Below are 19,607 nucleotides of genomic sequence, written 5' to 3' on the forward strand. Positions count from 1 at the left end.
ATGATTTGGATGATTAATTTGACTTTCCCTGTAATGTCTTTTTAAATATCACTTGCTTCCTGAATCTTATTTGAATATTTATTTGCTTTTTGTGTGTGTGTGGTACTGGGGGTGGAACCCAGGGGCCTTCTAACTTTGGGCTACACTGCCAGACCTGTTTTATAATTTGTTTGGAAACAGTCTCTCTAAGTAGCTGAGGCTGGCTTCGAACCTGCACAATCCTCCTGTCTCAGCCTCCCAAGTGCTGGGATTACAAGCGTGCAGTTATATTTTGAAATTTTAATTGCCATTTTTTCCTTATCCTCCTGTTTCTTTTGATCCTTTGTATTAATGAGGCACATTATAGAAGAAGTATTGTAATCTCAGATTTTGATATGTGGTTATGATAGTACTGTGGAGTAGTCTAACAGAAATAAAGCTATGTCTTCACTATTTAGAGCTCTTTTAAACCTCAACACATCAGGTGTTCTTTAGCAGGAGACTTAATATTTTTAGGTGACTGTATATAACTTCATAGTTGTTCATCACCTTTAATCCTTTTAATTTCTGTCTAGAAGAAGCTTTCATAATACATGCTTATTATTTAAAATTATGTTAAGAGATATACTGTATAAATCATAAGATGTACTCTTTTAATCCTGAAGTAATTTCCTTGACACAGAAACATATATAATTCTGTGAGTCTTGGCTTTGCTTTGTGGGGTGTTCTTGGAGTGTCTTGTGACTGGGACCTGCTAGGGTCACTGGCGTTTTGTCTAGCTATAAATTATAAACAGATGGAACTTTATCATTCCTTGCCATTTTTTTGCTTTTTACTTGGCAAGTGTTTTAAAAAGGGCCTCAAAGGAAAGGGGTGAGTGGCTTCTTTTTTTTTTTTTTTGTGGGTCTGGGGATGGAACCCAGGGGCATTTGACCTCCGAGCTACACCCCCTGCCCTATTTTTTTATTTTTTTTATTTTGAAACTGGGTCTTACTGAGTGGCAAAGGGCCTCACTAAGTAGCTGAGGCTGTCTGCGAACCGCAATCCTCCAGGTCTCAGCCTCCCGAATGCTGAGATTACAAGCGTGCGCCACCACACCCGGCTGGGTGAGTGGCTTTTAAACCAGAATTCAACATTCTGCTTCCTTCAGAGAGTTGATTTGGCATACATGGAGGAAGGCTGTCTTTTGCTTTTCTAGGTGGTGATTCATTATAAACATAGTGGCTATGGATGGATGGGGTGAACGAGATGGTCATGTTCTCTATTAAATTTTCATGCTGAGTGTGGTGGTACACGCTTGTAATCCCAGGAGTTGGAAGGAAGGCTGAGACAGAAGGATTGCAAGTTCTTGGCCAGCCTCATCTACTTAGTGAGGCCCTCCACAACTTAGGGAGACTCTTTCAAAATAAAGAATAAAAAATAGGGCAGGGTGTGTATCTCAGAGGTAGAATGCCTCTGGGTTCAGTCCTAGTACTGAAAAAAAATCTTCCTAATTGGAGAAATGTTTAGCTCAATATACATCTACTGGAGATAATGTGGACTGTTTAATTGGTATAGGATTTTGTCACTTTAGCATTTATTACATTATATCCTTATTAGAAATACTTCCACATTTGACATTTTTGAGACTTTATCTCTTTCTTCCCAGAGAAGTGGCATCAATGTTAAATGTTAATTTGGAGATGGGCATGGTGCACCCTTAAAATCCCAGTACTGGGGAGGCTGAGACAGGAGGATCACAGGTTCACAGCCAGCCTTAGCAACTTAGTGAGGTCATCTGGAACTTACCTTGTTTCAAAAATAAAAAAAAGAATAAAATAGGTCTGGAGGTGTAGCTTGGAGGTAGAATGCCCCTGGGTTCCATTCCCAGTACCACAAGGAAGAAAAAAAGTTAATTAAGATGGTAAGAAGAGTCTTTTAGTTAAAGTACACATCTTAACAGTTGTACAGTTTTGAACTCTGATTTGAGCAGACTTTCATCTTAAATCTGCTTTGGTAGTAGATGTAGCATCACTGTACATTCACATTTATTGTTATCAGTGAGATTCACACTGCTTTGCACAACTCTTAGCTTTCCCGCCTTACCGCTCACCTTTGTTTTCATTTCAGCGTTGAGTTATTGGTTAAACTAGCTTGTACCGTGGTGGCCTCCTTCATTCTCTGCTGGCTGCCGTTCTTTACAGAAAGAGAACAAACCCTGCAAGTCTTAAGAAGACTCTTCCCTGTCGATCGTGGATTATTTGAGGTATGTTTAAAAACTTGCCTGTCGTTCCTTTCTGTATCTGTACCTTTCCTGTAACATTTGGGGAGTTCATGTGAAAGGTACTGGAATTGGACCTTTGTCTTGCAGGCTATTAGTCCAGCTAGAGGACCCTAGCTCAGTTGGTATTTTGTAGCACGTTGCCTGCATAGGTAATATTTTTGCCACCATCAGACCCATCATTCAATTACGTACCGTGAGAACTTGAAGCTACAGCATTAACAGCTCTGTAATTTTTTGGTTTATATTCTCTTTTTAGTCTTAGACAATTACTTGCTAAACTAATAATCGTGTTTGCTTCAGAAAGATCTCATGATTCATTATGAGATATATAACTGTCATCCATAGTAATTTTTAATGGGAATCTCTCATTGCATTTCATTTAATGCTAGCTTAATCACTCTTGTTAAACTTTTATTACGTGAATAATTTGATCATTTAGATTTAGTAATTAAATTAAACAAACCATTTTTTTCTGAAACAAAGAGGCCTTTTAATAAAGTTAGATGAAGACAACATATTTATAGATAATTTACTTTCGAATAACATTTCTTTTAAAAAAGAATTTAAAAAGCATATATTATCTTTCTAATTTTTGAATAAATAAATTTCTATAGAATATCTTTCCGTAGCTTTATTGAGAGGAATGAACCAGCATTTTGAAAGAGACCAAGAAAGGAGTTTGTTGTTAAAAAGAAGGTGTGACTGTGTGGATGGGATGATGATGCTGCCGATACTGATAATAATAAATAGTCACTGTGGTCATCACCCTCACTCGCTAGGTGCCAGGCCCTTCCTGTAATTTATTTGGCCTTATAATAGCTCTGAGATAGCGGTTATCCCCTCTTTACAGATAAGAAAACCTGAGTTGGAGAGTTATGTACCAAGCATGTGGCAGAGCTGTCATTTGAATTTTTTCTTTTTCTTGGTGGTACTGGGGATGGAACCCAGGGGCTTTCCACCTCCAGGCTATACCCCCAGCTCTATTTTATAAGTTATTTGGAAACAGGGTCTCACTAAATTGCTGAGAGCCTCACTAAGTAGCTGAGGTTGGCTTCGAACCTGTGCAATCCTCCTGTCTCAGCCTCCCAAGCACTGGGATTACAAGTGTGCACCACCACGCCTGGTGTATTTTATTCTTTATTTTGAAACTGATTCTAAGTTTCAGAGGGCCTCACTAAGTAGCTGAGGCTGGCTGAGAACCTGCAATCCTCCTGTCTCAGCCTCCCAACTACTGGGAATACAGGCATGTGTGCCACCACCCGCAGCTTGAATCCTGACAACAGTGCCCTTGACCTTTTCTTTGTATAACTTCTAACTTTAATACTTTAATGTAAAAGTTTAATTCTCCATGGTATTCTCCACAAATACCATTTCAGAAATGGTATATGTCATGATAACTGGTAATTGCGGGGATGATCATCCTCAGGTTTGATAGTGTCACTAGGCTCTTCCATTCCCTCCTTGCCCTCAAAAGCTGAAGAGAATTTCCTTGGATCACACAGAGGAACTGGGACGATGTGTTTGCCTTGTTACTTTCTAGAAGTCACGCCCTACACAGCTGTAAGTGGAGCAGCTGTAGTGAGGAGAGTGTCAGGAGCAGAGGAGCTCTGGTTACAGATTTAATTTTGAAGGTGATCCTAGCACAACCGCTAATGAAACTTCCTGATTTACTAGCAATCAGCTCTTGTCATTACTAGTACCTAGTAGGTTTACTTTAAATAAGTTCCAGTGTGATTAGTGGGAAAAGTATTTATTAGGAAAAAATTCCAAAGGAATAACTTCAGTCTTTACGGATAATGTGTTTCTTTCTGAAAAACATTGTTTCTTGGAATGTCCAGATTATGGTTGGCTGATGATTTATGTTAGTTCATATTGCAAAAAAGAAAAGAAAGATGTTTGATAATGTGGGTATATGCACACTTATTGCTGGAAGAATTTAATCTAATTCTTATAAATGTGAATATAATGGAACCAGCATTTTTACATGTCTCAAAAGTTTACTTACCTAGAGATTATGGGCTGTATGCTTCACGGGGTTTAGCATTTCTTTCAATTAGAATGTAAATTAATAAATCTCTTTTAAGGATAAAGTAGCCAATATTTGGTGCAGCTTCAGTGTTTTTCTGAAGATTAAGGACATTTTGCCACGTCATATCCAGATAATAATCAGGTAATAGAAACATTTCATATATAGTGTTTTATAAGTTCATTTATAGTGTTTTATAATACTCTCTAAAAGTATTGTATATCATTTACCAGGCATCATTAGGGAATGAGCTGTTCATTAGTGAATTTTACACTTAAACCTATCCCTCTCTACAGTAAAACTCTTTTATTTGAATTATTTTATGTGAAAGTCCTTCTGCATTTTTATCCAATTTTCTCCTTAAACAGAGAGTACACTAAACATGATTTAACATTATCTTGAAAAGTCATAATCTTCAGTGGTTTTATCAGCCAGAGTCAACCAGAGAAACAGAACAAGTTGGATGTGTGTGTGTGTGTGTGTGTGAGAGAGAGATTTTATTTTAAGGAATAGGCTCTCTGCAGTTGTGGGAACTGGCTAAGCAAAGAAGTTCACAAGGCAGGTGGTCAGGAAGGAAAAGTGATTTGAGATCCAGCTGCTGTTAGGAAGCCCTAAGCTCTCCAGGATTTCCAACTGATTAAGCCAGGTGCCCAGGACAATCTCCTTTTTGGTTAACGTTAAAATCAACTGAATCTGGACTTTCTATCTGAAATCGCCTCGCAGCAGCATCCAGTGTTTGAGTAAATGGGAGATGGGTGTTGTTCTCCCTCTGTCCTCTCAATTCTTGTGAGAATGTCCCTTATGCCCACCCTGGCGGGATGCATACAGAAAAGGCATTCAGGGAATGGTACTTCAGCCTTGCCTAGTTGGCAAGCTACAGAGTGACCACAGGCGGGGAGTTGGTGGCAGCGTTAGGGCACTGACTTGTGGGGCGCGTGTGCCTGGTCCTCAGTGGCTGTGGCCGCGCTGCCTGCTGAGCCTCTGCCTTCTCCAGTTTTTTCTTCCCTCTCATCCACCATCACAGAGGTGCTCTACCAGTTTCTTGCTCCCTTTATAGTTTGTTCTAATTTACCATGGGCTTGAAAGTCAGGGAGTCAACTTTCATGAAATGAGAGCCAAAGAGACTCTCTTGTAAGTAAAGCGTACCAACGTTGATGAAAATACAGTAATTGCTGGGTGTGGTGGTGCACGCTTGTAATCCCTGCGCTTGGGAGGCTGAGACAGGAGAGTCGCACAGCTTTGAAGCCAGCCTCAGCTACTTAGTGAGGCTCTCAGCAACTTAGTGAGACCCTGTTTCCAAATAAAGTATAAAATAGGTCTGGGAGTATAGCCCAGAGGTAGAAAAGCCCCTGGGTCCCACCCACAGTAACACACACACACACACACACACACACACACACACACACACAATAATTGTCTCATTATGCCTGGTTATGTCTTCTTATTTTGAGTGCTTGATAATTGATCTCCAACCATGTGTCTTTGTATCCTTTCTGTACATGATATTAAATACTTAAATAACATAAGCAGTATTTAGTAAGTGGTTTGTTCTGTATTATGTAACCATGTATACAAGTGTATGCATATTCCAATGTATAAACTTTATTTAAATGTTACTTGTTTTTATATTTACATGTAATAAACTCTAATTTAAAATCAACCTATTGATGTGATCTTTATATTTTAAAAAGTATTTCTTTGCTTTAATAGATTTATATATCTACAGAGAAAACTAATATTTTATTTTTATTAATTTTTTAGCTTTTGTTTTACATTTTTGAGCTTGCTTCCTGCATGTATAAAATTAGTACTTCAGCCCACTCCCAAAGGATTCAAATTTACTCTGGTAAGTTTATCATTACTTAAAATACTTAATTCTTGCTACTACTGATCTTTTAAAAAATATTGACAATGCCAGGCGTGGTGGTGCACACTTGTAATCCCCGCGCTTGGGAGGCTGAGACAGGAAGATTGCACAGGTTTGAAGCCAGCTTCAGCTACTTAGTGTGGCTCTCAGCAACTTAGTAAGACCCTGTTTCCAAATAAAAGTATAAAATAGGTCTGGGAGTATAGTCCGGAGGTAGAAAGCCCCTGGGTTCCACCCCCAGTACCAAAAAAATTATATATATACATACACACACACGCGCACACATATATATATTTACAGCTGGGTATGGTGGTGTACACTTGTAATTTCAATACTTGCGAGCCTGAGACAGGAGGATCACAGGTTCAAGGATAGCCTCAGCAGTTTAGGGAGGCCCTCTGCAACTTAGACCCTGTTTCAAATTAAAAGAATAAAATAGGGCTGGGGGGTATAGCTCAGAGATAGAATACCCCTGGGTTTCATTCCCCCCCCCCCAAAAAAAAGGAAAAAAATTTCTTGCTTTGATCAAGATTTTTTTGGATCGTTTCATTATTTCTAGACATTTGTTGAGTGTCTCCCATACTGAGATGCTGTGGTGGGCACTAGATTGCTCAGCCTGTTCTCAGTTTACTTCACCAACTATTAACCTCCTGTTTTATATTGGTTAGTGAGGGAATGCAGAGAAGGTAGTGGTGATGAACATATGCTTAAGTGATTATGCAGCCAGACAGATGGTGCTGAGTTCTGTCAGGTACAAATCAAGTCCTGTGATGGTGTGGGAAAGAGAGATAGCATCTTGGGGGGAAGATTTTAGACAGCTGCTGAGAGCAAGTGGGATTTGAGCCAGATTTTGAAAGCTGGGTAAGATTTGGAACAGGAGGTTACATAGCAGAAAAGAAATTCAGGACCAGAAGAATTTGAAAGGACAGTAGTAGGAAAGGACAGGAGACGTTCTGGGAGCAGCTATTAACAGTAAAATTGTGTGTGTGTGTGTGTGTGTGTGTGTGTGTGTGTGTGTGTGTGTGTGTGTGTGTGTTGAGGATAGGTGGGGATATAGTGAGAAATAAGGATCTAAAACAACACATCAGATTTCAAAAGACTTTGGATTTCTGGTTGAAAGGTTTGGAGATTCATTTGCATGCCAGAGGAGCCAAAAAAGTTTTGGGGAAGTGGAAGGGGCAGATTCCTGTTTTAGGAAGATGACTTATGTCCGTGTGAAAATGGATGGGGCATATTTCCTATAGTTTAGGGCTTTTCTGAGTGGGCTTTTAAAATCCTCCTGGTTATATATCTCTGGCATTTACATTTTAGTTACTATGTGTGCTTTGGTCTATAAAGTGACATTTAAAAATAGCCTTTAAAGTACCAAGAACAGTTAGTTTGTGAAAATAGTAACCTCAGTGGATTTATAGGAGGACAACATTTTAGAACTTAGGGCTTCTATTCTGAGTAGAAGAATAATAGAAGAATAAATGCTGTTTACATGCATTGTAGGCTAAAAACAAGTCAGACAGTGAAATGAATCAAAAGTGCATCTCATTGTCCAGGGCAAGAGTATTTTCCTGTTCCTGTTTTTTTTTTTTATTACCTTTTTTGGGGGCAGTACTGGGGATTGAACCCAGAGGCATTCTATCTCTGAGCTACACCCCCACTCCTATTTTAAAATTTTATGTTATTTTTATTTTGAAACAGGGTCTCACTAGAGAGTCTCACTACTTGCTGAGGCTATCCTTGAACCTGCAGTCCTCTGGTGAGCCACGTACTGGGATTACAGGCATGTGCCTCACACCCAGCTTTGGTACCTTTGATGGATAATTTCTCTGGTTTCATTCTGTGAATGAACTCTAAGCATATTAAGTCATCTATTGTTAATATTCGTTAGGTTGTTTAGAACAGGATGGATAGGGTTAGTAATGCTCTGATGTCTTCAATAGGCCTAACTTGAAATATTTTCAAATTTATGGATATTGTGTTATTTTTCTAGGAAATAACATGGAAAATAAATGTGTATTTCAAAGATAATGGAATAGAACTTTAGAGTGTGAGTAACTGTAGCAGTTAGAGATGATTATTTTTAGGACTGCAAAGAACACAAAACAAAACATTTCTCAGTTTTCTAATTTTATTGTTTGCTATATTTTAATACAAATCTACTATGCTAAAACAGTGATTTTGTTATTTTGGTTTTTTTGGCGCTTGTTTGAATTCTGATTTTGTACTTCTTAGAGCTTTAAAAACATCATAATTATCCAGTTGAAGTATATCTATGATAATCTATAATTGAGATCACTGATCATGTGATTACTAATACATCTGTAGCAGCACAATGATTTATGTCTGCTTTATTCAAGTAGTATTTAGTGATTGTCCTCTACTGTGCCAGGTCCTCTTCTAGGTACTTACCTGTGAGTGAGTCACAAACCACATCACTGCTGTCTTCCTCAGGGCCTCTCATGCTATTGGCAGGAGATGGGAAATTACATAAGTCACTTAAGAAGCTATCTGACAGTAATGAGTGCCACAAAAGAAAAGAAAACAGCAGTGCTATGTGAAAAGAGCTGACGGGGTGGGGTTAAAGGACACTCTTTTTATTTATGAATTCAGGTTTTTTCTAAGGCGTGGTCTCATTGTGTTGCCTGGGCTGGCCTGGCACTCCTGGGCTCAAGCGATCCTCGCCCTCATCCTCCCGAGTCTCTGGGGCCACAAGCACATGCCACTGTGCCCAGTGAGGACAATACTTTAGATGGAGTTAGGGAAGCCTTTCCAGAGAAGTCACAATTGGGCCAGGAAACGAATGTCCAGACAGAAAGAGCCAATCACAAGAAGACCTAGGCCTTGAAATTACAAATCAAGTTTTCTTTAAGGCAGAACACATTCAACATGCTTATAAGCATGCTTAAAGGCACAGGTGTGAAGCAAGGGAGGGGAGCAGCAGCCAGTGAGCTACAAGAGGAAGACCTCGCAGGAGCTTGGATTTTATTTCAAGTGTAATGGGAAGCCAGCGGCAATTCCAAATATAGAAATTAACATATGATGATATGGTGGCTGTTTGGAGAATGGACTGCATAGGGATGGAGGGTTGCCAATTAGGAAGTTATTGCCCTGGTTCAGGAGAAAGATGCCTGTGGCTTAGACCACTTTGCCACCCTTAGCCAAGGAGAATGGAGAGGAGACTATGTTCTGTTTAGGAGTGTTGTAGATAGGATTTGCTGATGAATTAGATGTACGAGGTATACAAGATAGTAATTTAGTGTTTTGTTTGAACAACTGGATGGATATATATAGACATATGTCTAATATGCAGAATATAATTTTCTGAAAATAGATCTAAGTTATTTATCTTTTGTGGTACTGAGGATTGAACCTGGGGGCATTTTACCTTTGTGCTACACCCCCAGTCCTATTTTTTATTCTGTATTTTGAAACAGGGCCTAAATAGCTGAGGCTGGCTGCGAACCTGCGATCTTCCTGTCTCAGCCTCCCAAGTACTGGGATTATAAGCTTATGCCACCACGCCTAGCTTCTAAGTAATTTATTTAGCCCCCCTTAAATAACACATGATTTATAAAACATGTACTATATTTTATTGACATTCATGCATCTTTTAAAAACACTGCAAACAGATTTGTTTTGTCAATTTTAGATTTTGACCAGTTTTAGATTTTGACAGCTTTTTAATTTCAACTGTCAGATTCCAAGGGAAAGAGAAGGGGTAGTTGTTGTCTCTGAAATTTTTAGTAGTTTTGTATGTTAGTAACTGAATCGCAATGAACTTGTTTTAGATGGTTATCTATAGCTTTATCATGTTTTGAAAACGTCTTTTCATTTTAAAATTAAAATATTATGCATATTCTACATTTGTATTTTACTTCTAGATAGACACTATAACAAATGTTCATATTACATTTGAAATGGTTTTTAGACTCATGATTAAATGGATATATTTTACAAATTATCATATCTTATTCCTCCCCCCTTTTTCTTAAAGGTTAGCTGTGCGCTGTCATTCTTTTTGTTTTCTTTCCAAGTCCATGAAAAGTCCATTCTCTTGGTATCATTGTAAGTAAAAATGTCTGAAGTATACGTTTATTATTGTGTGTTTATAACATATACATAAATTTATAATTTGAATATAATTAAATGTAAAATAAAGCTAAAATAATTTTTATATAATTGTTATTTTTCAGAATATCTTAATGATCTTCTAAAATGTATTTTACCAAAAACTGACAGAATTATTGACATAATTGTTTCTTATCTCTTCCTGTTTCTTCATGTGTACGAAGAACAAAAGATGTAAAAAAATTTTTCTAGCCGGGCGTGGCGGCGCACACTTTTAATCCCAGCATTTGAGAGGCTGAGACTGGAGGATCGTGGTTTGCAGACAGCCTCAGATACTTAGTGAGGCCCTCTGCAACTCAGTGAGACCCGGTTTCACAATGAAGAGTAAAAAATAGGCCAGGAGGTGTAGCTCAGAGGTTGAATGCCACTGGGCTCCATCCCCAGACCTGCTCCAAAGAGGCTTTTCTTGGGTTGGAGTTTATCATCTTTGCTTTTTAAGAATTTATTTGGCTGCTCTCACACTTTCAAGGTGGCTTGCATTTTCCCTGACCATGTATTCTCACTTTCCTAAATAAACCTTTATTTTTGTCTTTGGAAAAAAATAGAATTTTTTAATTTTTTGTGGTGCTGGGGATTGAACCCAGGGGTCCTCTACCACTGAGCTATTACCCCCTTTCTTTCTTTTTTCTTCTTTGTGGTACTGGGGATGGAACCCAGGGACATTCTACCTACTCATTTTTCATCCAATCATCATCAACTTGTTCCCTTTATAACTCGGGTCTGTTGTCGTTTCTTCAGCATGACAATCTTTTTTTTTTTTTGTGGTACTGGGGTTCCTGGAAGCCCTTCTACCTCCGGGATACACTCCCAGACCTATTTTATTTTTTGGAAACAGGGTCTCCTAAGCCAGCGTGGCTGGCTTCGAACCTGCGCGATCCTCCTGTCTCCGCCTCCCAAGCGCGGGGATTACAAGCGTGCGCCACCACACCCGGCTGCATGACAATCTTATGTGTCATAACTTTAGGTTTTAACTTAGCTGAGTCATAGGTAACATGGAAAATCATAAAACAGAAGTTTGAAAACAACTATCTTGGGAATTTATTTCATATTTATTAACTAGAATGAAATAAATGGAAGAGCTTGCTTTCTTTGAATGTTCAGATCTGTTCTCCCTGATCCTTTCCTTAAGGCGCTATTGTAAGATAGATAGAGAAAACATGTTCACTACTGACACTGGAAGCAGGGGTTTTCCAGTCATGAGGAGTTGACATCTTGAGACTAGACTTAGTCTATTGAGTCCTTTTATAACTACCTTTGAAAATCAGGTGGATAAAACGTGTTTATATTTTTTATAAATGGGAGTTGAAATTATTTTCTGTAACATTAAAATATTTTTTCTTTGTCATTTTAGGCCAGTGTGCTTAGTTTTAAATGAAATTCCTTTTATGGCTACGTGGTTTTTACTTGTGTCAACATTTAGGTGAGTCAAACCAATTTCTATATAACATACTTAATATGATTTTTATAAGCTCATTTAAAACTCGTTTTTACCAAGTGATTATAGTCCGATGACTGTGCTGTGGTTTTTCCTGTTGTCCTTTGCAGCATGCTGCCTCTTCTCCTGAAGGATGAACTCCTGATGCCCTCCATTGTCACAGTGATGGCATTTTTCATAGCCTGTGCAACCTTCTTTCCAATATTCGAAAAAACTTCTGAAGAAGAATTGCAATTGAAATCCTTTTCCGTTTCTATAAGGAAATATCTTCCACATTTCACATTTCTTCCCAGAATTATACAATATTTGGTAAGTTCAGTGTTTAAGAAATGGTACATTTCCTAGAGTGCCCTAGTTTTTCAAATTATTGAAGTATCTTTTTTCTTTTATAGCTTTTGAGATATTCACATGGCATATTTAGTCTACATATTTTAGTATGTTTAAGTACATACACAGATATATGTACAATTATCATAATCTAGTATTAGATTTTTTTGGGGGGGTCTGGGGATGGAACCCAGGGGGATTCAACCTCCGAGCTACACTCTCTGCCCTATTTTTTTATTGTTTATTTTGAAACAGGGTCTCATTAAGTTGTGGAGGGCCTCACTAAGTAGCGGAGGCTGTCCACAAACTGTGATCCTCCAGTCTCAGCCTCCCGAATGCTGGGATTACAAACGTGCACCACCACGCCCAGCTAGATTATTACCAAAGAAACCCTGTATTCATGATCAGTCACTCCTCATTATACTCTCATGTCCAACCCCCCCCCCCCCAACAGCCACCAATCCACTTTTTGTCTCTACACTCTGGACCTTTCGTACAAATGGAATGTCATTGTTAGCTCAGGCTGCCATAACACAGTATCAGGGTGGTGGCCTAAAATTGACTCCTCCTGGTACTGGAGGCTGGAAGTCCAAGATCCAAATGCCGTCAGGGCTGCTTTTTAATAGGTTTACATCGCCACCTTCTTGCTGTGTTGCCCATGGCACCTACTTTGTGTGCACATGGTGAGAAATCTCTGGTGTCGGTTCCTTTTCATAAAGGACACTAGTGCCGTTGGATTACAGCTTCATGCTTATGATCTTGTAATGAGTAATTTAAACTCAGAAGTTTTTAATCGTCACCAAGTTACCTCAGGGATTTTCCCTTTGGAGGATACTTGCACCTTTGTTATACCCGTTTATAAGCCTAAGTATTCAGCTGGAAGGTCCACTACGTTCGTCTCTACTCAGATCTTACCAGTATTTTCATAATGGCATCCTTAGGGTTCCATTTATGTCCCACTTCCTTTAGGAAAATCACTGTTTTTCTCTGCTCGTGTCTACATTCACTCACATAGCTTTTAGAGATGTAAGTGTGGTGCTAGGGATAAAAATAAGTAGTATCTGGCTTGCCCATGTCTAACAATCTAGAGCTGAGCTGTCTACTACAGTAGCCACTGCACACATAGAATTTTAAATTAAAATGAAATAGTATAAACTCAGCCATAGTAGGCACATTTAAATGCTGAGTAGCCATGTGTGGCTAGTAGCTGTTGTATTGAAGTATGAATTTATAGAATATTTCATTACTGTTGAAAGTTTATTGTACATTGGTCTAGATAAAAAAATTTATTAAAAATAAATGTGATAGCTGGGCGTGGTGGCGCACGCTTGTAATCCCTGCGCTTGGGAGGCAGAGACAGGAGGATTACGCAAGTTCGAAGCCAGCCGGCTGGCTTAAGAGACCCTGTTTCCAAATAAAAAAGTATAAAATAGGTCTGGGAGGTAGAAAGGTTTCCAGGAACCCTAGTACCACCAAAAATAAATAAATAAATAAATAAATAAATAAATAAATAAATAAATAAATAAATAAATGTGATAATTATTTTTACTACTCATTTTGGCATTAAATTAAATGTGACCTTGTGGTTTTATGTAATATTTCCCTAAGTAAACAAAACTTTTTTTGGTACCCCCAGTACTGCAAAAAAAAAAAAAAAAGTGATTGGGTCCCTCAATCCCTTCCCCCCACACCACGCTTTCGGTTCTGCTCATTTATAATAGCTACAAATCAAGCCGGGCGTGGTGGCGCACGCTTGTAATCCCAGCATTCGGGAGGCTGAGACCTGGAGGATTGTGGTTCGCAGACAGCCTCAGCTACTTAGTGAGGCCCTCTGCAACTCAGTGAGACCCAGTTTCAAAATAAAGAATAAAAAGTAGGGCAGGGGGTGTAGCTCGGAGGTCGAATGCCCCTGGGTTCCATCCCTAGACCCACACACACACAAATCTATAATAGCTACAAATCACTGTTATTAGTGCATTTACATTTTGCCTCCTATACTACCCAGTAATGTATTTTTTCCTTATAGTTTCTCACCTCAGTAATTATCATGGTCCTTCTGACGCTGATGACTGTCACACTGGATCCTCCTCAGAAATTACCAGACTTATTTTCTGTATTGGTGTGTTTTGTATCCTGCTTGAACTTTCTGTTCTTCTTGGTCTACTTTAACATTATAATTTTGTGGGATTCCAAAAATGGAAGAAATCGAAGGAAAATCAACTAGCTCAAACCAATGCGAACTTTTAAAAATGTATAAATAAAATAATCGATTACTTTGAGAATCATGGAAATGGTAAAAAGTCATTGTTGCCTACTCAAAATAAATGTATATGAGGACCAAAGACCAATGGAAGCTTTTATTTTCTAAGTATTGTTGGGCTAAAACATATTATAGTTTTATTAATACAGCTATTCAAGTGGTAAGAGAAAAATGTCCTTAGTGTCACTATTTACTTAGGAAATGTACTGTATAAATTATGTCTGGGAAAAAAGCGAACATATTAAGTTTACTGGGAAAATCAAATCTCCCTTTTTAAAGGAAATTATTAATTTTATTCAACTTAGTTTTCTTGCATCTTAGCATACACGTGTTTATTTCATTGTTTAGATTCGTTCTCAGGGAATTAACTTGGGGATCATCTTTTAAATTGCTGAGAGGGTACATTAAGCTACTTGAAGTTTGTCTTCGAACATGCAGATTTGAAGGGGGTGTGTATGTGTGTGATGTTACTGGGGATTGAACTCAGGGGCATTCTATCCCTGAGCTACACTACTAGCCCCTTATTCTTATTTTTCTGAGATAGTAGAGATTGAATTCAGGGGCATCCTTATCTCTGAGCTATACCCCCAACCCTATTTTTTATTCTTTTTTTTTTTTTTTTTTTTTTGCGGATCTGGGGATGGAACCCAGGAGCATTTGATCTCCGAGCTACACCCTCTGCCTTATTTTTATTCTTTATTTTGAAACAGGGTCTCACTAAGTTACAGAGGGGCACACCGAGTAGCTGAGGCTGTCTGCGAACCGCGATCCTCCGGTCTCAGCCTCCCTAATGCTGAGATTACAAGCATGCGCCACCACGCCCGGCTTATTTTTTATTCTTTATTTGGAAATAAGGTCTCACTAGGATGTGGAGGGCCTCACTAAGTAGTTGAGGCTGGTCTCGAACCTACGATTCTCCTGTCTCAGCCTTCCAAGTACTGGGACTACAAGCATGTGCTACCACGACAGGCTGTTTTTTGTTTTTAAAACAGGGCTTGCTACATTGCTAAGGCTGTCCTCAAACCTGCAATCCTTTCTTAGCTTCCCAAGTATTAGGATTACAAGCCTGCTCCACAACGACCAGTTAAATTTAAAGTTTTCTTTTTTTTTGTATGTGTGTGTTTTAACAAGGCAAATAGTTTAAGTGGTATTTTTAAATTATATTTTTGTTAATTTCCAAGAGTGAAGATTTACTTGGATCCATTTACAAAATGAATTTTCTGAAGTTCAAGTGGTTTGAAATGTCTTCACTCATTAGGTCTACGTGTCAAGCTTATGTAGGATTTCACTCTTCTCTTTGTCAGTCTGGCTGAAGGTCACCACTGGCCTCGATTGACTGAGAAGCTCTGCATGCTGTGTGTGGCATTGTCCTGTTAATATGGGGTCCCTCACACAAGCAGAAGTTCATGTTTACTATACAGTACAACTGGTAAGAATATTGTAGCCATGCTGTAGCTTCCCATCTAAAGGTCTCTGTGATTAAAATAAGACATTTTACCATTAAGTTCCTTCTTTCAGAGAATATATTCATTTCATAAGGTAGCCATAAAGCATATAAAGTAGCGGTATATTTTATTTTGGTTTTTGAGGAATTTATCTTTTATTTTTTTGTGGTGCTGGGGATTGAACCTAAGGACATTCTACCTCCAAGTTGTGGTGGTGTATTTTAGAAAATGTAAGTCAAACCCATATACAGAGGAACACACACAGGCTGTTTCTAAGTATGATAAAGGAATTGGGTTTAGACAAGGCAAAAATCGAGAAGTATTTCTTTCTCAAAGCAAACGGTATAAAGACTCAAAGGGCAGGTCAGCAGAGAAGCAGCCTTGAGTCGCTGCCGAATCAGCAGGAACTCGGCTGCCCATGGTCGCCATCTGTAACACTGTGCCCAAATGTCAGCATCTTGGCTGGCTACTATAGCCTTACTTAAAAAAAAAAACAAACTTGTAAGAGTATACTTCAGTTCAATCAAAAGTGTTGATTTAATAAATTAGTGATAAGGAAATGCCAAGTAGGAGTAGAGAAATTTACTTGAAATAAAAAAGTATTACTACACATCAGTATAATGTGGCATCTCTATTCAGATATCAGGTAAATTCTGCAAACAATATTTCTTAGATGATTTAATCTAATCACACTGTTACACTGTAGCTTTTAAGAAGTTTTATAGTGATCATAAGTCTAGTATCTCTCAGTTATTAGAACCCAGTACATTTACTTTAAATTTAGAGGAATTAGGTTCTAAGGTACTAAAAATACATAAGTCACAGAAGTAAGCTACTTCATATGTCACTTCTGTGGCATTTGAAATAAAGTATTTTTCAGCTAAACTCAGGATTATAGGGACGTTTTAATATATATTTAGGTTATACAAAAATATATAAAGTTTTCTCACTTTCTTCATTAATGTACTCAACAAATGAACCCTTTTATGTTATTATCAAGTACATTTTAGGAGAAAGAGACATTTCTGAGTACAGTTTGGTCCACTGCCAATAAACTTAGGTTTGCTTCTTGAGGCAATGAAAAGAATAGGTATGTGTTCATGTATCATATATGAGGCATACAGAAGTCATTTCCCTTGAGGCCTTTGGGAGGGGAGAAAAATCCCCGATGTAGCATTCTGTCCAAATGATAAACCACAACTAAGGAAGTAAAACATTTACAAAAGTCAGGAGAGCCAAAGAAGCCTCTCTGTTCAAAAGAGAGTAAGAGATGGATAGGTTATAACTAAATAATGGTTGGAGTAATGCAGTGGCTTCAAGTCTCAATTGGTCTCTCTTCTGTTACGTTCATCAGAAGATCAGGGCCAAGTATACCCCCCTCCCTTCCCCCCATATAAACATTAGTTTTGTGTGTGGATCTTTCTGCTTTGTCCTTCATGCAGCCTCCAAGGGTGATAAAGCGAGAGTCATCTGATCTACAATGAAGAGAACTGGGAAATGATTCTTAGCAGACCCAGCTGTTCTGAAAGGCAAAAGCTTAGTATATCAAGAGGTCAAACGTACAGTAACTGGTTTAACAGCATTAAGCACATACCTACATAACTTGGATTACATATGACAGCTATCTATTTCTTAACCCTCTGTTTCCTAACTAATGTAGGTTACTTTATAAAATGCTTTGGCCTCTATCCTAAGGTATTTGATGCTAGAGCAATCCTTTTAAGTATATTTTATTTTTTAATATATATTTTATTATATATATTTATATATATTGGTGTATTGTAGTCAAACATCACAATGGAATACAAGACTTGTGAGGATATACAAGCACACATCATCCAATTAGCCTCTATCCAATCCCCATCCCATTCCCTCCCCCTCCCTCGACCCCATGCTTGATTTGGTGATTAACTTTGACATATTTGTTTATGTATATCATGTGTTTTAAAGAGATTCCATCCTCCCCCATCCCATCCCTTCTGATTGGTCATCTTAATTGCTCCTCCATAGGGCCCTTTCTTCGACTAGATCTCCTATTACCCATTTCTTCCTAGTTTTTGTATATTAGGGAAAGCATCTGATTTTTTATTTTCTGTGATATTTCTCTGTGTATGCCACATTGCAAGTTCTTTTTTTTTCCTTTAAAATTTTTTTATTGGTGCATTATATTCAAACATCATATTGGGGTAAAAAACTTGTGTGTACAAACATGTACTCATCGCTGATTTAACCCCTACCCAATTCCAACCCCATTCCCTCCCCGTCCCTCCTTCCCTTGCTTGGCTTAGTGATTGACTTCGATATGTTTAAGTACATTGTGTGTTTTAGAGATTTTCCTCTTCCCCCCTCCTTTCTCCTCCTTTAGGTTGTCTTGTTTGCTCCTCTATAGGATTTCCTTTTTCAAGAGTTCCTCCTATGACCCATTTCTCCCTAACTCTCACATATTAGGGAAAGCATCTGATTTCTTTTAAGTATATTTTAAAGTACTCAATATTTAGCAGACAGATTATCTTAAAAAATCTATTTAAGCTAAAAATTGTTACTAAAGACAATTAGGTTTAACTGTTTTGTACATATGCCCTTTATAAGTAGTTTTTTTTAAAAAAACCCTTCATTTTAAGATATGTATCTAAAGTCACTCTAACTAGAAAATGAGTTATTTTCAACCTTAATTTGTTGAACTGTTTCATATTTTCATATAAAATTTTTATTTTAATGACATAATGAATCAGATGGCATTCAAATTTTATGGATAACATTTTTTTTCCCTCCTATAGAAGTGGTCAAGAAAAATACAACATTTTTACCAAATTAAAAAACTTCTCAATATATGAGGTATTCAGGGCTAGAATGTAGGTCAATAGAAGAGCACTTGTCTAGCATGCATGAGCCCCTGGTTTTAATTCCCAGTGCTTTTTTTTTTTTTTTAAAGCATAGCCAGGCATGGTGCGCACACTTGTAATACCAGCATTTGGGAAGCTGAGCCATGAGGATCACGGTTTGCGGAGAGCCTCAGCTACTTAGTGAGACCCTCTAACTTAGTGAGACCCTGTTTCAAAGTAAAAAGAATAAAAATTAGGGCAGGGGGTGTAGCTCGGAGATAGAATGCCCCTGGGTTCCATCTCCAGACCTGCCAAAAAAGAAAAAAAAAAAAAAAAAAAAAAAAAAAAGAAAGAAAAACCCCCCAAAAGTATATGGGATATTCTCTGGTTCTCCCCTCCATTTCATGAATGACAACACAGATAGTGATACAAATACCATAGATGAAGAGAAATTGAAGCTAATTCTTAAAATAATTTGGAAAGGAGCACATACCACCCCACAAAAAAGGTCTGTTCTTTAAATTAATCAGAGGCTATATAGTTAGTTCAAAAACAACTTCATGTTTAGATGTCTACTGAACAATCTGTTCAAAACAGATTACAGGCATGGTGGCTCATGCCTGTAATCCCAGTACCTGGAAGGCTAAGACAGGAGGATCACAGGTTCAAGGACACCTCAATAAGTAGAGAGACTCATCAACCTAGCAAGACCCTGGTTCAAAAAAAATAGGGCGGGCTAGGTGTAGGTTGGAGGCAGAATGCCCTGAGTTCAATCCCCAGGAAAACACACACATACACACATACATATTGTTCACATATTTTATGAGTGAAATTTAAAACTTTGAAAATATCTTTCTCTATAAGCATAAGATAAAAAAATAACCGTGAAGTAAAATAATAACTCATTCCAGAGACAGTGGCTATATAAGAAGTATCTAAATAAAAATGTAATAGAATCTATAAAATAATAAGCAGCTGGGGCTTTAAATGTGAAGAGTGGTACCTAGATCCACTATTAAATTTAGTCTGAGTTCCAAGAAAATCTAGGTAGGGCCATTTT

The 19,607-nt window shown here is 38.0% G+C and overlaps 1 protein-coding gene across 1 annotated transcript in view; it reads left to right on the forward strand.

The window, feature by feature from the left end:
• ALG6 (ALG6 alpha-1,3-glucosyltransferase) overlaps positions 1–14,244 on the forward strand; it is a gene marked incomplete at both ends in the record, with an annotated part of 29,897 nt that extends 15,653 nt beyond the window's left edge. Inside the window, 8 exons of the mRNA XM_080691968.1 lie at positions 662–853; positions 2,090–2,225; positions 4,328–4,413; positions 6,031–6,115; positions 10,125–10,195; positions 11,610–11,678; positions 11,804–12,002; positions 14,047–14,244. Coding sequence (XP_080548094.1) covers positions 662–853; positions 2,090–2,225; positions 4,328–4,413; positions 6,031–6,115; positions 10,125–10,195; positions 11,610–11,678; positions 11,804–12,002; positions 14,047–14,244 — 1,036 coding nt within the window. The remainder of the gene's footprint in view (positions 1–661; positions 854–2,089; positions 2,226–4,327; positions 4,414–6,030; positions 6,116–10,124; positions 10,196–11,609; positions 11,679–11,803; positions 12,003–14,046) is intronic.
• Between the last annotated feature and the right edge of the window lie 5,363 nt (positions 14,245–19,607).

The sequence above is a fragment of the Muscardinus avellanarius genome, assembly GCF_963383645.1.
Source record: "Muscardinus avellanarius genome assembly, chromosome: 3".
NCBI classification, from domain to species: Eukaryota; Metazoa; Chordata; class Mammalia; order Rodentia; family Gliridae; genus Muscardinus; species Muscardinus avellanarius.